At 36.5% G+C, this 17,716-nt stretch overlaps 1 protein-coding gene and 1 long non-coding RNA gene across 4 annotated transcripts in view; one reads left to right on the top strand and one right to left on the bottom strand.

The window, feature by feature from the left end:
• LOC134356811 (uncharacterized) overlaps positions 1-17,716 on the top strand; it is a 106,661-nt gene that overhangs the window by 1,555 nt on the left and 87,390 nt on the right. The gene's annotated exons all lie outside the window — the stretch shown is intronic.
• Positions 2,578-17,716, bottom strand: part of adamts9 (ADAM metallopeptidase with thrombospondin type 1 motif, 9) — a 266,041-nt gene continuing 250,902 nt past the window's right edge. For all 3 annotated transcript variants that reach the window (XM_063067960.1, XM_063067961.1, XM_063067962.1), the window contains 3 exons: positions 17,270-17,374; positions 12,043-12,137; positions 2,578-4,773 (listed from right to left, as the gene is read on the bottom strand). In XM_063067960.1, the coding sequence (XP_062924030.1) occupies positions 12,048-12,137; positions 17,270-17,374 (195 nt within the window). In that variant the 3' untranslated portion in view covers positions 2,578-4,773; positions 12,043-12,047. The remainder of the gene's footprint in view (positions 4,774-12,042; positions 12,138-17,269; positions 17,375-17,716) is intronic.

Raw genomic sequence — 17,716 nt, 5'->3', positions numbered from 1 at the left:
TGTTTCTACAATACCCAATCCCTTTCCAACTGTACTTTTCTCTGGAACTGCAGGACATGTAACATTTGTTATTTTACTGCCGCCCGATCATCCAGCGTCCTACACCTTTCATTTGAAGGGGAGACTTATCCAACACATTTACAGCTCAAAGTGTGCCGTTCCGTCTTTGGAGAATTAACCAGACTGGAGGTAGCTTTGTTCCATCTTCACGAAGGGGAGCTTCTTCAGTGCAAAAGATACCTTTCATGTTCCCCCTAAATATTCCATCTTTAAAGGGAACATAAGGGGAAACGTTTTCACTCAGGGTGGTGGATGTGTGGAACAAGCTTCCAGTGGAAGTGGTGGATGCGGGTTCCATTTCAACATTCAAGAGAAGTTAGGAAAAATACATGGATGGGAGGGATATGGACGGCTAGGGTCAGGTGCAGGTTGATGGAACTAGACAGAATAATATTCCGCCATGTTTCTGTGCTGTGGTATTCTATGACTCTTCGTGCGCTGACGGAGGTACCAGTTGCTTGTCACTATTTTTCTCACCTTCATTCTGATTTCTCTGACTCCTGCCTTCTATGGAGTTTAAAACAAAATTGAGTAATGACTATTTCCAAAAGTTTCTAATAAATTTCCACTATTCCTTTCAAATTATTTTGGTAACTTCTGGTAATTACTGTGCAGTTTTGTCGACTTACAGGCTTCATTTTTCCTTTACAGTAATCTACTTTTATACAAAGAAACATACGTTTGTTTGCATGTGTTAGCATGGTGTTTTCAGAGTATTACCAAGGCGCTTTCTTACACGGAGGATGGAGAATCTTTCCACCTGCTTAAATGATAAAAGTGAAGTAATTGAATACGTACTATAATATAGTGTGTTCAGATAAAATTATCAGAGAAAATTGGCATGACTTTCAAAGAAAATGTCTACTGATGTATCGTGGAGAGCATTCTAACTGGCTGCATCAGTGTCTGCTGTGGGGGATGGGGGTGAGGGACTACTGCACAGGATCAAAGTAAGCTGCAGAGAGTTGTAAACTTAGTCCACTCCATCACCGGCACCAGCCTCCATAGCATCCAGGACATCTTCAAGGAGCGATACTGTACCCCAAAACAGAGCTGTCCATTATTAAGGACCCCCATCACCCTGGTCATGGCTTATTCTCATTGCTACTATCAGGAAGGAGGTACAGAAGCACGAAGTCACACAGTCAATGGTTCAGCAATTGCTTCTTCCCCTCTGCCACCCATTTTCTAGATGGACATTGAACCCATGAACAGTACCTCTCTACTTTTTTTATTTCTACTTTGCATATTTAATATAATATATATAGACTGTAATTCAGTTTTTTCTATTATTATGTATTTCATTCTACTGCTGCTGCAAAGTCAACAAATTTCACGACATATGCTGATGATATTAAACGCGATTCTGATTCAAAGTATCTGAACAGTTGATTCATGAAGGTATCACCAGAATGAGACCATATAATATCTAGTCACTCTAGAAAGAATAATGGTTTTTGCTAGGAGAGATAAAGTATGGTGTAGTTAATGTGAACAATTGTCTTCTTATCTGTAAATAATTTTACTATGAAACTTACTATGAATGTGATTATAATTACTAGCTGATTAGGTTTATAAAACATATTTCATGCTTGTGATCATTGTTACACTGAGATGATCCTATTAGAGAATCCAGTTTAACAAGATTTTTTTTGCGTTTAAAAATATATACACTTAAATTTTTTCCTACATGAAGGTGTTCATTGGGGAAAAGATTTTGTGGAAATAGTTTAGAATCAGTGTTCTACCTTTGTGATAATTTCATGTTTAACCAATATCCATTGTCAGAACAAAATCAGGTATATTTTTGTTAGTGTCTGGATTATTAATTGTAATGGGGCCTATTCTTAGTAGAACTTCTCCACCTTCTCTTAGTGTTCCTTCTGCTTGATCTGACATCCAATCATGCATGGGCTACCTTTACTTCCAGCCAAGTACTATGAATACAAAAACTATTGTCCTCCGCCCACTCCACATATTGTACTATTCCTATTGATTTATCTGTATCCTAGCCACTGCTGAAAACTTCAAGTTTCTATTTAATACAAAGAGAGGGTGGGTGCAGATGGAAGTATGACTCTTGCATAAGCAAGCTCTAATCATCAGCACTTAAAAATGCAATAAGGGTGTGAAATCCATCATCAAAAGCCATTTGAATGTACTCTTGAAATGCCTTCTCATTTCTGGTAGATTGCTTACTCTTCATTTCTGAAATGTCATTGATTCAGATAAAATCAGGAATGAGATATTAAAGGCTTTGAATTTCAGTGTGCCAATGGCCTATTCACACTCCAATACAGGAATGAAAATTGCCATCCTAGGATTCATGAGTTTTCTAAATCAGATGCCAATCGATAGATAGATATTGTGTACTTCCAGCTGAATATTGGGCTGTAGATTTCCATCACTGTCAGGTCTTAACACTCTTTGGACCCTTTTGAAGAATTACCATTCCATTTGTGTGCAGTTAATTGAGATTGCATTTATAAAAAATCAAACCTCATAACATATGGCAAAATAATTTATTTGTTATAGAGTGAACAATTTTTGAAAGTTACCAGTGCATATTTTAATACTTGTCATAAATACATTTTAGCTATGAATAACATCTTTAATAATGTTTTCTATATTGTAGTGCACAGTGTAACACTACTAAATTATGACATCAATTCCTTTATTATAACAACGAGTACAACTGCTGGAATACCCAACAAATTTAAAATATTCAATTGTCTGACAGAATTTGCATTTCTTGCTATGTTCCTTATGCTGGAGTGGCATAATTGCTTACAACTTAAAAGCTTGTCCAGATGCTATATAATCAAGATTTATTGCATACCATGAAATTAAAATGTGCCATGCACTTAAGAGTGCAAGATTTGCCCCTGGATCTGATGCATAACTTCAGAAATTCCCTTTGATGTAAAAAACATTTGATACCTGTAAACTGAGTTTTGATTTTGGGGAACACATTAATGAAATATACTGCAAACACAGTGGTTAGAAAAATCAAACATAACTGCAAAAAGACATTGCCTAATTTAAAATAAGAGTACTTTTCCCTAATTTTAGTTATGGAAAGTAAAGCTAAACTATTTAAACTGTGAAACTATTATAATTAGGTGATTAGTATTTTGACTAAAAAATTACTTACCTACTTTAAAATCCAATCAAGCATTAATATAAGATATCCGTAACTGTTTTTGATAGCTTTTAGAGGCATTTTATTTGACATTGCATTCAATTAAGTTTAAACTTACTGATTCGTTTACAGGCTAACAACAATGGTCTGTCATTGCATTATTAACAAAATAAAATCACAATGACTGAAACAACAGTAGTTAGATAATTGTTTTGATGCATAGCATTAAAAAAACCTAACAATGTTTATTAATTAACACTCACCAATATGCCCTTCTTACAGCAGAGCTTTTGGATGTATGTTCAAAGAATATCAAAGTACATACATTCAGTCAGAATAGTAAAAAAACATTAGCACAGTTCTAATGTTACCTGTGTCTCATTTACTTGAAATTATTTCTGAACATGATATTCAAAACTGCTTTGAATAATACAACAATGTACAGTTTATAATAACTATTCATCATTTAATACAAATGTTACACAGTGGGATAGAACGTACTGCAAACTGAGAAGAATATGCAGATGTTTACAGAATCAATGTTTCTTGGCCATACTATGACTAAATCCTGCACTGCCATTTGAATGCACCATGAATAGCACCATAACTTCTTTATGCCCCGAAAACATCAGTGCAATTTCTAACATTCCCTCTCCACTCAAACAATTTAATAAGATGCCTTAACAGTACTAGACAATACACCATCAGCCAATTTGCAAATATATTTTCACACATACTGCATAAAGCTTCTTAGTAGTTCTATATTTAACAATTTGATTTTCTATTTTAATTAACAATGAATATGGTATTTTAAACTTTTAATACCAAATCCTTACATTTTACATAAATTTCAGTGTGTCAAGAGATAAGAGTATGCAATAATATTTGGCATACAATTACCAATAACTGCACATTAATGCACAAATCATTGTGGAATAAAAATATTCTTAATGTAAAACCAATTCTTCATTCTCTTTATCTTGTGGAAGTCCTTCTATTTTGCAAATGGCTACTAGTGTACTCATCTTGGTTATTAAGATCAAAAGAAGTTAACCAGTGCAATAACATATAGCTGCAAATACCCACATATTTACAAAACTTTTATCAAAATTACTTATATGATAACAGTACATATTCATCTGTTTCCTGATTAAAAGTGCAGAGGTAAATTCAAAGTTAAAAACGCTCACAATATAATACATAGCACCACCATTTCAATTAGGCATATCAACCTATTTTTGGTTTATTGGTTGTGTTGTGATAAGTAAACAATTATAAAACAGTGTCAATAAAATGTCCTTATCTTACAAGGCTACATATTGTGTACTTTATGTACAAATGGTGCTTTTCACTGTTGGAATCTTGAAAACATTTAAGGATCCTTTCACAAAACAATTTTGAGAGAAATAAATATAAACAGGAATTATAAATACAATACTATACATCAAACTGACCAGATTTATCTACAGACATAGAACACAGAGGTATGTATGGGTTTGTCCTTCATCTTGTTCCAGCTTGTGTCACATAATGCTTCACTGTTGTAACAGACCACAAACCTGGAGCACCAACTAAAAAAATAATGACTCAGTCAAAGCCAAATCATTAAGGGAGAAACAATGTAAAAAAATTTGCTAATGATTATACATTAAAAGTCAGCTGTCTGCTGGAAAAGCCTCAATATGTAGATAACAGTGTGGGCCTGTATATATACATCTGCTTAACCTGCAACCAGCAAGCTGCCGTTAATTGGGAGTTGAATATCTTTACAACCTTCATATAGGAACAAAAACATGCATTTGTGTTTATTGCAGTAGGTTTACAGTTCATAAATTCGCTGTTCAGATTTGTCAGAAACTTATGAATCTTTGCACACAGGAAGAGCAATGTAATAATACTGGCATTGAGTATTGATGAAAGTTTCGTAGAAACAATACAAGGGAATGGGAAAATTCAAGCATAGTGCAAAAGTAAACATACGTCACTTGATTTATTGACTTTATATTCAGAAAATTTGCATTGTAATGCATTTCAAAGTTTACACAAGATAAACAACTAATGTGCAAAAGACAAAAAAACTGCAAATACAAAAAGAAAAAAGCAAACAAAATAGGGCAAAATAAATCAATAAGACAAAAATATTGAGAACATGAGATGAGGAGACCTTGGAAGTGAACATTTATAATAGTTACAGTAAATTTTAAAACAAATTCCAAATATGTTTCTTTGCCTATCCAACTCCCTGCTTTGCGACTCTAAGACAAGGTCTTTAAGAAAGCCTTCAGGCAAGTTCAATAATTTTTGACACAGCTTTTAAAAGTAGGATATAGTATGGCACAAGCTATGAGGCAGAAATTTCAGTATGAAGTTCCCAGAGTGAACCTTAGCAATGGCCTGTCCTGGTCCAACCATGTAGACATCACGGTCAAGGGAGCTCACCAATGCCTTTACTTCCTCAGGAGGCTAAGGAAATTTGGCATGTTTCTGTCAACCTTATTTTTATTGATGTGCCATAGAATGCATCCTATCTGAAAGCACAATGGCTTGGTATGGCAACTACTCTGCACATGACTGCAAGAAACTGCAGAGTTGCGGATGCAGCACATCATGGAAACCTATCTTCCCTCCATTGACTCTGTCTATACTTCTCGCTGCCTCAGTAGAACAGCCAGTATAATCAAAGACTCCACCCACCCTAAACATTCTCTCTTTCCCCCTCTTCTATCAGGCAGAAAATACAAAAGACTGAAAGCACATACTCCCAGGTTCAAGAACAGCTTTTACCTCACTGTTATAAGACTACTAAATAATTTTCTAATACAATAAATTGCACTCCTGACCCCACAATCTATTTTATATAATCTTGCAACTTATGTTTATCTGCACTAGACCTTTTTTTGTAGCTGTTGCACTTTATTTGTATAGTTATTACTTTATCTTATTCCACCTCAATGCACCGTTTAATGATTTGATCTGTCTGAACAGTGTGCAAGATAAGCTTTTCACTGTACCTTGGTAATTATGACAATAATTAATCAATTTCATTTCCAAGATTAGACCTCCAGTTTGCAGAAGGCACTTAATTTCCATTGAAACTAACAAAAGAAAAATTATGCAGACTATAATTTAGATAGTTGACCACCAGGGCTGACTTTAATATTATAAGCTCATATAACCCAAAAATTGAATCAGCAACACCAAAATACTACAATACTAATGGTAAACCTGACTGAATTGTCTATTAGTGGTGCGTATCCACATATTCTTTCTCAATAACTACATTTTCATTACAAGGAAAAATTCCTAAGCAGCAAATTTTGGGTAGCAACCAAGAGCTTCTTTGAATGTCACAATCTTTATGAAAGGCCTTTGCTGAATGAATGCATAGCACCTTCATTGCAATCAATGCTTATTTCCCAGGCAACTGCATGGATGTGTTTTTTTAAAGGCAATCTGTTACATTATTCGTCAACCTTAACAGAAATTGAAGGTTTCTGGACAATCACGATTCTTTCTTCACAACATGTGGGCAAAGTTGACATTGCCATCAGAGAAATCAAACCAAAAGTTGGAATAGCCCTTTAGATACTTCAGTGAGTCCTTGGAATATCTTATGACACACCTACTAATGTTTTGCCAAATGCAGTTGTAGTCATGATATGGCATAAAACACCTTACAAAGAAGAGCAGATGAGGCAGATACTTGGGAAATAAAAGCTAAAACTCTAGCAATTAGATAACTGGAAAGAATAAGAACGTGATGATCTGCTTAATAATCTTATCAAGACACTTTTTCTACTATTATCTATGCAACAATGATTTTATCAAGTCTAGATGATACATTTAAGCATATTGCTTCTAGTAATGTACAAAATAAAATTATTAAAACCTATTCTGTGCTTTAACTTGGCCCCAAAACCTCAAAATTGAACTTCAGCAATTGTTGCAATTAGCATTAGTACAAAATTCATTCCACATTAAACCATGTGAAATTAGTGAAAAACAATGTTTCAAGAGAGATGGGTGTTTGTTATCCAGAAATAATTGAAAAGCTCAGGAAGAGAAGGGAGAGAGAAGGAGAGAGGGGGAGAGGGAGGAGGGTGGGGTAGGGGGGGGAGAAAGAGGAGGATGGGAGGGAGAGAGAGAGAGGAGGATGGGAGGGAGAGGGGAGAGGGAGGGAAAGAGGGGGAGAGAGGGTGTGAGAGAGAGAGATAGAGTTAGGGAGAGGGAGAGAGAGAGGGAGAGAGAGAGGGAGAGAGAGAGAGAGAGAGAGAGAGATCAATAAACTACCTTGATTTCATAAGGCAAGCAACACATCATAAAAAATCATTTTCTCTCACTGTGACCTGAGATTCACACATTTATACTGCTATAAAACAGATTCAGGTGTGGACTGCAATTGGAATGGTTTCATGGTGAGACTGATGCAAATGCTTGAGAAGGAGATGAGTGTGTTGTCAAGCCTGCCTAGTTGAATGTACGACATGACAAGGAAGAGCCTGGCATATTTTTTCCAGGAGATCATGTGCGCTCCTTTGCAAGGGATCAGTAACCATCCCATCACATATTATCCACAGGACAGATGACAACCTGAATATTTTTCTGCTTCTATGCCACTCAAACCAATCCAAACGGATGTCTGTTTTCCACTGCATGGGGATATGTTGAAGCACTTTAGGAACACTGATATGTCATCATTGGTGTTGCCATAACATAGAGAGTTGTCACACATGAGTTAATTGCAGTCATTTTCCAGCAGCAATATGCCTTTTGTGAATAGATTCCAGGAGCAGGAGAATGTAAGAGCTATCTGTACTACACAAGCAGGGAAATGTGGCATGTGAGCAGATTGTTCACCTGCATGAGTAGAGAGATGCCACATGTCAATGGATTGCTCTCCTATGGGAGCAGAGATATGGCATATGTGATCTTTTTTTCTCCGGCAGGAAAAGAGACATGCTCTCTGTACTAACACATCACAGTTCTTTCATATCTGGGATCATCCTAGTGAACCTTCTCTAAAATTCCTCCAATCAAAAATATTTTTCTTTAAATAAGAGTACCAAAACTATGCTCAGTACTCTGGGTGTCGTGCCATTTGCGCTTTGTACAGCTACACTAAGGCTTTCCTACTATTTTCCAACCATCTTGAAATAAAGGCTAGTGTTCTTCTCCACCTCTTCCTGCATCTGTATGCCAGTTTTCTCTGTTTCATGTACAAGGATATCCAAATGCTTTTGTGCTGTTTCTTTCTTCCAAAGTGAACAACTATACATTTCCTACATTGTGCACATTTGCCAGCTTTTTGCCCACTCATTTAACCAATCAATATATCACTCTGTAAACTGTTTGCATCCTGTTCACAGCTTGCCTTCCCACCTACTTTTACATCATCTGCAAATTTGGCTGCAGTATATTTGCTTTATTCCTTTAAATCATTAATATTTAAGTCATTAATATTTAATACAAACAACCACACAGATCCCTGCAGCATCTCATTGGCTACAGGTTCCAAACTGAAAAATGATTGCCTTATCTGTACCTGATGCTTCCTCCTTGTTTACTAATCTTCCATCCATGCTAACATATTACCTCCTACACCGCTGCCTATTATCTCACAAAATAACCTTTCTGTGGCCCCCTGTCAAGAGACTTCTGCAATTCCAAATATATTATAATATCGACTGGTGTAATACCATTGTCTATTCAGTCTCCTGATGGCCTACCTACTGTGCAAATTCAGGCCAATGATCTCCCCCAACATAAGATGACCAAGTCATACGCCCCAGTATCTTTCAGGGACTGTGCTCAGTCTTGCCCTCAGTCAGCCATGATAGATGCTCCTGCAATTGGTCCATTTTGGGCAAGAGCTTCTTGTGGGACATTGACTGCAGAAAGGATTTACAAGGATCTTGCCAGAACTGAAGGGACATTGGACAGATTAGAACATTATTCTTTGCAGTGCAGGAGACCAAGGCGGGATCTAATAGAAGCTATAAAATCAATTGGTTAAATAGGGGGAATGCACACAATATTTTTGCTAGCATTTAAAGTGAGAGGTGAATGACTTAATGGGAATTGGAGAAGCATATTTCTGACACAGAGGATGGTATGCAATAGCAGTGAGCTGCCAGAGGAAGTGGTTGAGGCAGGTATGAGAAAAGACAGTTCAACAGGTACATGGATAGGAAGGCTTTAGAACACGGGTTGCCAACTTTTTATATGTCATGGACCAATACCATTAAGCAAGGAGTCTGTGGACCCTAGGTTGGGAACCCTTACGTTAGATGCATAGGGGCCAAAAACTGGCAAATGGAATAAAATTAGAGGGGTATCTTGATTGGAGTTCACCAGCTGGGCAGTATGCAGACCCAGAGAGGATTCTGCTACACAGAACTGGAACATCAAAATTCACTTGGAAGATTGTCACCAAGGATAGCCAGTAAATTTAGAGATAAACATCAGATACTCAAGGTACCAGTAACATTGACATGTGTTCGTATTTACTGCACAACCTTCAGTGTGCAGGTATGTCAGACTGGTGTGGCAGCTGCTGGCATTACTGAAGGGCATTCTCATGTTAATGGATGCTGATCATCAGTGATGGATTTTTTTTCTAGTATATATGTTCCCTCACTATCACAGACCACATGATTATGACATAATTCAATTGAGACAAGAGTACCGTGTTATTCAGGTAATTGTGCATAAGATCTATCATAAAATTAAACTCCAACCAGAGATTCTTTCCCCTTGTTTACTCCACTCTTATAATATGTACCAGCAATCTCTCACAGGAAGAAGCTAGGAAAAATTAGGAAGGGTGCAGGAATGAAATGAAATATCTGCTCTATGTTGCCCATTCTCTAGAAGCTCTGCTTTATGTGCAGGATTGAAATTGTCAAGAAACAGACGGGACAGCAATAGCTAAGTTGAGTGACCTTGAGTTGATCATATCTATTTGGTGTGAGTATAGTAGTTTGGAATTCTGTCACTGAGACTTCATTAATTCTTTCCCATCATCTACCTTGAACTAAGTGCAATGACTGAAAATGAATCTGCCCATCACAGATTTATCTTTGCTGATGTGTAGACTTCACTGGCTTTAAGTGTTAGATCTTCAGTGGATCTTCCCAACCACTGAATGCCAAGCTGATCAATACATCACTCCACTCAGATTTGTTGGCCACTGAGGAGACTAGCTGCCTATGGTTTTGACTAGCAGATCAAAGCATTCATACTCCTGATCACTGTTTAACAACTGTGGACTTCAGTTCCTCTGAGAAAAATGCAGTTTGTCTACAGTTCAGTATTCTTTAAATGAGGTGCCATTCATCATGAAATGCAGAAACACAGGATACGAGGGAATATTGTGCAGTATTTGTGCTCTCCCAAATTATTGGTATTCCACATCAGTGGTAACAAATGCAGGGTGATGTGGGTCACTTGTTTGCACAGGGATATATGAGTTTGCATCCTTACCAGAAGCATGGGAAAATTTCCAGGATTTTGCCTTAGAGAAAAAGAAGGAATTGGAATATATTTCAAATTAGAAGAGTGTGTGATGTGGTAGGAAATGAACCAGTGGGACATTTTCAAGCACCTAAAGCCCTGTTCTTCTGAGCAACAGAAGTTACAGGTTATAGAGGTGCAGTTCAGGCAACCAGCAGCTTTTGTAGATACAGCCATTCTGTACTGCTAGTGGAAAAAACAAAGAAACAAAAGACATGGGTGGGGTACTGATCAAGTGGATAGCTTTATCTTAGTATTAACCTCAGGCAAATGGAGAGAATTCCATTGTGCTTCTGACTTATACATTGTAGATGTTGAAAAGGCTTTCGGGAGACAGGGGATGAACCTTTTGCTACACAATATGCACAATCTAATTTGTTTTCATTGTAACTGAATTTACTGTCTGTAGCTGGTTCAGGTGAGTTTCTGTTCAGTAATAATTCAAAGGATGTTGATAATGAAGGGCCTGGCAATGGCACTACTGTTGAACCTCAGAGGTAAGTGGTCTGATTCTCCTGTTAAAGTTGGTTACTATTTGACATCTTTGTTGTGAAGATATCATCTCTCATTAATCTGCCATGTTGCCCTGTTTATGCTGGACATAGACAGGGACTGCTACCTTTGCCAGGTTTATCAGCATAGAACATCAACATGAGAAGTTCTGCAGATGTTGGAAACCCAAAGAAACCAGGTTTATCATGATCTCTGAGAGGTAATCAATCATTCAAGATAAATCATCCATAATGTTGAAAATATAAAATAAATGACTCTTCAGTTAGTATATTTTATGCTGATAACCATGGCTACAGGGTCTGGGACAGACGCAGACAAGTTACAATGAAAATAAGACAAGCTCAACATACTCTGGCCTATTAACCAAAAGAACATTTTGTGTGAAGTGTTGTCAAACGGTTCCCTTCATAATACTTACTTACTGGCTTTTCCCTTGTCACAGCTCCTGGAGAAAGCTGAATTACAAGACAATGATGCTGAGGGTTTACCCTTGAAAGTTAATTTTGCAACATCAACTTACACAAATGCTGTAGGAACTCAGCAGGTCAGGCAGCATCTATGAAAATGAATAAATAGTTGACGTTTTGGGCTGAGGCTCTTCATCAGGGTTGGAAAAGGAAGAGGGAAGACTCCAGAACAGGCCCAATGACAGCAAGGTTGGTCTCAGCCTAGATGTGTCGCTCGCTGAGGTCAAGTGCTCCTCTGCAATATCGTAATATCCTCCAAGACTGGAAGTTGTGGAATCTGAAGCAATATTGCAGTTGTATTGAAAATATGAATTAGCTTTTAACATAAACATTTAGAAAAGGGAATACCTGAGTTAAAGCAATTGTACATGTAGTCCTGTTCCAGAATATGGGATGCACTTGCCACAGTAACCTCCACATTTCCCAATCACTTTGGCGCCATTCTGTGGGTAAAATAGGATTTGCATGACTATAAGTCTTGCCATATATAAACTTCTGTTTTTATATAACATTAATAAATTTATTAACATATTGTTTGGCAGAATGACATATTCAATATATCTAACACACATACTCAAAAACAGAGCACTAATTAAATAGATCATTATCTATTCACAGATTAGCAAATGGCTTATTCCTTCTTTTCATTTACTTATTCATTTATTTATCTCATGTACATCAAAATATATAGTGAGATGCAGTCATCCTGTTATAATTCTGTATGTTTTTGAAGTTTCAAACTTTACAGCAAGGTGCTTAAGTACTTTCTGCAAATTTCAAGGCTTCTAACTAGTTTGTTACATCTTCAAGTGTTTGACTTGCAAACCTTAGAGAATGGGCAGAGGTCAAACAGAACTACTAGAATGAGGTAGTGGAGGGGAAGAAAGTGTCTTAACAGGAGGCAATGTCATTGCAGTTTGTTCAGGAGCAATTCCTTGTATTTGAACATCGGTGATAAACAACACACGATACATCTGCACTTCATTGTGGTAGACCAACTAGCTTCCTTAAAAATGTTCAATGATGTTATGACTAACACGGTCCTCATAGAAAACTGCCAACTACACCACTTGCAGCTCCACTGTAAGGTAAGGATCACATTTCCAGTGGCTGAGACAGTTATCACTTGTACATTTGACTTACTTCAGATCGTTACCATAAAGTCTGACGAAATCTCATAGTTGTGGTGTACTGTCACAGAAGGGATACTCTATTCATTAAGAGGTAACTTCATTTCATTTGGCTTTGCCAGATGGAAAATCGGCATTGCGTGCCAAGGGGGTAAAATGTTTGTATGCTTTACCATACTACAAGTTGTCAGCAATTACATCCCCATTGCTTTGCCCGAGCCTTATGTCAACTCCACTGTAGGTAAGGAATTTCTCCCTGTGCTGTATCACTCAATGACACTTCGGCTTTATGTGGATTTCTTATCAGCTCAAGGCTCAAGAGGTTGGGTTTCATGCTCTGGAAAAGAAGCCTACTAAAAAAAAACAAACACAATTTCAATGTTTAAGGGAAGCTTGGATAGGTGCATCGATAGTAATGATATGAAGGTTATTGTTCCTGGTGCAAGTTGTTGGGAGTAGGCAGCTTAAATGGTTTTGGCATGGACTAGATGGGGTGAAGGGCCTGTCTGTGTTGTACTTCTCTATTACTCTAGGCCTTTCTAAAGGCCTTAGAAAGCCTCCAGTAACCTGAACCATCCTTACCCAGGCCTCACTTCACTTAAGCCTTTTTGTCTCAACAGCTATCCCTGGACGATCTTCTAAGGAAACCACAATGCTGATTTCTAAGCTGGTGGATAGGAATATGAAATTTTGTGATAGTTTATCTCAATTGTCATTTAGCCTTTTTATCAATGTTTGAGAATGATGTGCAGTTCTTAGATATTTGATACAGGAAAGAAAGGGTTTGTGGTAAGGGAGGCTTTGGAAGTCAGAGGTGCAAATCAACACTGTTTGGACCTTGTAAATGAGAAGAGATTGAAGGATGAGGGATAAGAAAAAGTGGATAGCAGTATTATGTATTACAATACTAAAATGGTTTCAGTTTCAGAGGTGATCAGGAACTTTACTATGGCCATTATCATAATGTTCAGTTCCACTTCCAAATGATGGGGGGGGGGGGGGTTAGAAGACTTAGGTAAGGTTCATGTGTACTCAAAGTGGCTCTCAAAGTCTCACTGTTTAAACTATATGTAAGCAGTAAGGGTTACAACACTCTTCTACGTAAGAAGCTGAGATTAAGTATTTAAATGATAGTTATATATTGAGATGTTGGCAGGTGAGTATTGGGATGTGGTGAAATTAAAATTGACTAATAGTGATGCATTTTTAATGATATAGTATTGGAATATGCATTCATTGATCTTGCTCACTCCTGTGCAGTCATGATCTCAGCATACCCAGCAATCAATGTGTAATTTCCTTTTAAGAGGTGCAGACTATTTGAAACCATTTTATAATGGATCTATATCTAATATTTATAACATGCTGTTGGGAATGAGAAGTGTTCCTTTAGATAAAATTAAAAATCTTTGGGAACAAGATTTACGGACTTCAAGAGGAAACTTGGAATCAAAATTTTAAATTAGTTAACACTTCATCGTTGTGTGCCCACCACTCTCTCCTACAATTTAAGGTGGTCCATAGGGCCATATGACCAAGGATAAGTTGTCTCATTTTTATTTAGATATACCTCTGTTTTGTGATAGATGTAATAATGGAGAAGCTTCACTCATTCATATGTTTTGGACATGTCCGAGTCTTGGAAAATATTGGAAAGAAGCATTTCCCAAACTTTCTTGATACTTTTCAAAGTAAACTCTAAGCCTAATCCTTTGACCGCTTTATTTGGTATTGTTGGAAGAAAGAATATTATTTTGGATAAAAGCCATTTTGGCTTTTATTTCTCTTACGGCCAGAAGGATGCTCTTGCTTAAATGGAAAGATGCGGCCCCTCTTATCCCTGTTCAATGGTTACGTGATGTCATGTCATGCTTAAACTTAGAGAAGATTCGATGTTCGATCTCTGAATCTCGCCAAGACTTTCAAACATGGTGGGGACCTTTTTTGAATTATTTTCAAAACCTTTGATTTGCTGTTAAAGCACAGATGATGACTAATTTTTTTTCTTTCTTCTTTACTAATCAGCTTCGGTCTTGGTAGTGGGTTAATTTTTTTTACATAATAAAATTACTATATTTCAATGTTACGAATTAATTAATCTGTATGAATATAGGGGAAGGAGTCTTTATATGTGATTTAGTATAATGTATTGATATATATTTTTTTCTTGTACTCTGTATTTTTATATGTAAAATTAATAATGAAAATATTGGAAAGAAGAGGTGCAGACTGGCTTTAAATGTGTAGGGTTGTGTTCAGTAGTACCAGCAAATAATTTTGGGACCTTCTATGCTGTGACAATTATTATTAGGACTAGCTAGATTCTGCCATAATGGACATCAGCAGATGGCATTAAACTGCATCACATCGATTACACTTCCAGAAGCTGTTTTTGAGATCTAATTAATTTATACACCTACATCTTTGCAATGTAAATTTCACTAATTATTTAATCGCATTAATGTCAGACTTTATCATACTAGAACTTCTTCAGATTACTTAAAATAATTTCTATTTGGAACACAGATGCATTAACTTTCCTAACTTTCTACCTATGCATCAATGAACCAGGTTCACAGGCTAGACTTGGGTTGTATCTTTGTGCATGAATTGTATTGCTACTATGGTGGAATCCTCTGGTTAAGGTTGGTGGGATATTCAGGTTTGTTGCAATGATGTTGGATGGATATCATAACATCTTCTACAATGTTGTCGGGATTACATATTGAAGTCTTTCTGTGACAGGTGAGGCAATATTATGAATTCCAAATACCAGACAGCAGTCTTTGTGTCGATAGATTCAAAGGTGCTGCAGGATGAGAGGCCCTCTGCTGTTTCTGACAGGCTCTTGCAGACCTAACAAGTATTAGGAATTTACATTGCTAGAGGCATTCCAGTTTTCTATTAGTACACAAACGTCTTTGCTCAGTCTGGTTTGAGTATTAATTCCCACGGAGTAGTCCCACCTGGTGTTTGCCCAGCCTATTGAAAGGAGTTATACAACTAAGTTCAGCTGAGGTCAAGGATTCAGATAGAGTTAGCACCATTTCTTTGAACTATATCTTGCTATTTAGACTTCAGATGAGTCCTTGAAAATGCTACCATACTGTTGTTTGCTCAATGCCTAGGTATTTTTTAATACATAATACAATGTCAATGCATGATATGTGATACAACTTTGTTGAAAGGTCCTTCTTGAAACACGATCCAACACTACTATAAGCCTACTTGACTTTTATTTTAGACTTAATTCTTTGGAAGTACAGTCATGCAGGTTATAAAGCAAGTCATTTATCCAGTTCTGTTAGGTTGCATTTCTCTACATTTATTTCCTGTTTCAAATCTTGAACAAAATTTGCAGATGGAATCTTCTTCAAAACAATATCCAGATTTTTTAGTGTTATTTATCTCTACATGCAGGAAAATATTTCTCTTTATCAAAAGCCCCTATGAATTCTCTCATCAAAGCTCTCTTCTTACCAGAATTCTTTTCAGTTGCAGTATCTCTTATAGCTGAAATGTTTGCATATAACCCTGCCACCTATTTCTAATTATTATTATTATTATTGAATTCAGTTTCCCGGGTAATCTGAGGAATAACTTCAAGGATGTTGGAGAACAGGAAGTACACAATTTGATGCCCATGGGATATGATTTGATTGACATGGGGTAGTGGGAAAGACCTGGAATCACTGAGATTGAAGTGTTCGTGGGGAAGGCCAGTTGGTAGCTTATAATATTTATTAGATGTATTAAATAATCTTTTGTATTTTGGGAGAAAAGTAAGGAATGGGTGTTCATTTTGAATAGAAATACTCCAAAATTTCTAAAAATTGTATTAATTTTTGTCAAAATCTTGCACCAGATTGTAGTTTATCTATTATCAGAATATGGTTTGTTTCCATGGAATTTGGACTGGAACTCTTCTACCTGCAGCAGCAGAATTTTGAAAGACAAATTTGTGCCTATTTGACTTCTATTTTATATTGAAATTAATTTTGCAATACGCACACTATATGAAAATTATTCCAAATATTTCATTTTACTTGAAAATTTAGATGCCCAAATAGAGTGTTCTGAATCTTTGCTTCCACTAATGATATTTTTCAAGCTAACTTTGGATTGCACATAATATTTCATTTTGTATTTTGGTACGAGGTTAAATGACAAAGGTAGAGATGGACTTCTTTGGCTAAGATTAAATGACACAGCAGATACATCTTCTGCCAGTTTAAGTTGGAAACTCGCAGCACAAAATTAGTATCATAAGCAATATGGATTGGTGCAATACAGAAAAAAAAGTTAAATGGCACCTGGCACAACGTCCCAAATACACATAATTTGGGTATCATTGCTTTTTGTGTATTAGGTATTGAGAAAATAATATTTTACATAAGTATGTTACTATTTGCTAAACTTAATCACATTTCCTACTAGATTCTTACCATCAATCGTTGTATTTCTACAACAGCATAATTTCCTTGTGATATCCACCTAGTGGATTCAGAAACTCGGAGTCCTGTTCCAGAGAGATTAATACTAAATTGACCCTGAAAGAGAAAATGCTCTCCAATTTTTACAAAGTCCAGATAAATAGTCATTTATAAAAAAAAGTCTTACATTTAGCTATAAAATTCGAAGTAACCATGCTACAATTGTTTAATGATAAACAAAATCTCATTAATATATTGGTAAGATATGTTAGGGCATGATCATAACTAAGCAGCTATTTAATTCAATGCTGATCACTCAATTGTACAGAATGTTATTTTAAAGACAACAGATTTTCAGAGGCATTGTGTCAGAATCAGCTCTAGGGGGCACTGCTGTTGTTCTATTGTTAGGTTTGCAAATATGTAAGATGTGGTTTGGATAATAGTTTCAACTTATAC

The sequence above is a fragment of the Mobula hypostoma genome, chromosome 15, assembly GCF_963921235.1.
Source record: "Mobula hypostoma chromosome 15, sMobHyp1.1, whole genome shotgun sequence".
NCBI classification, from domain to species: domain Eukaryota; kingdom Metazoa; phylum Chordata; class Chondrichthyes; order Myliobatiformes; family Myliobatidae; genus Mobula; species Mobula hypostoma.
The sequence above is the reverse complement of the archived record's forward strand: the minus strand, read 5'-3'. Positions and strand labels throughout refer to the sequence as shown.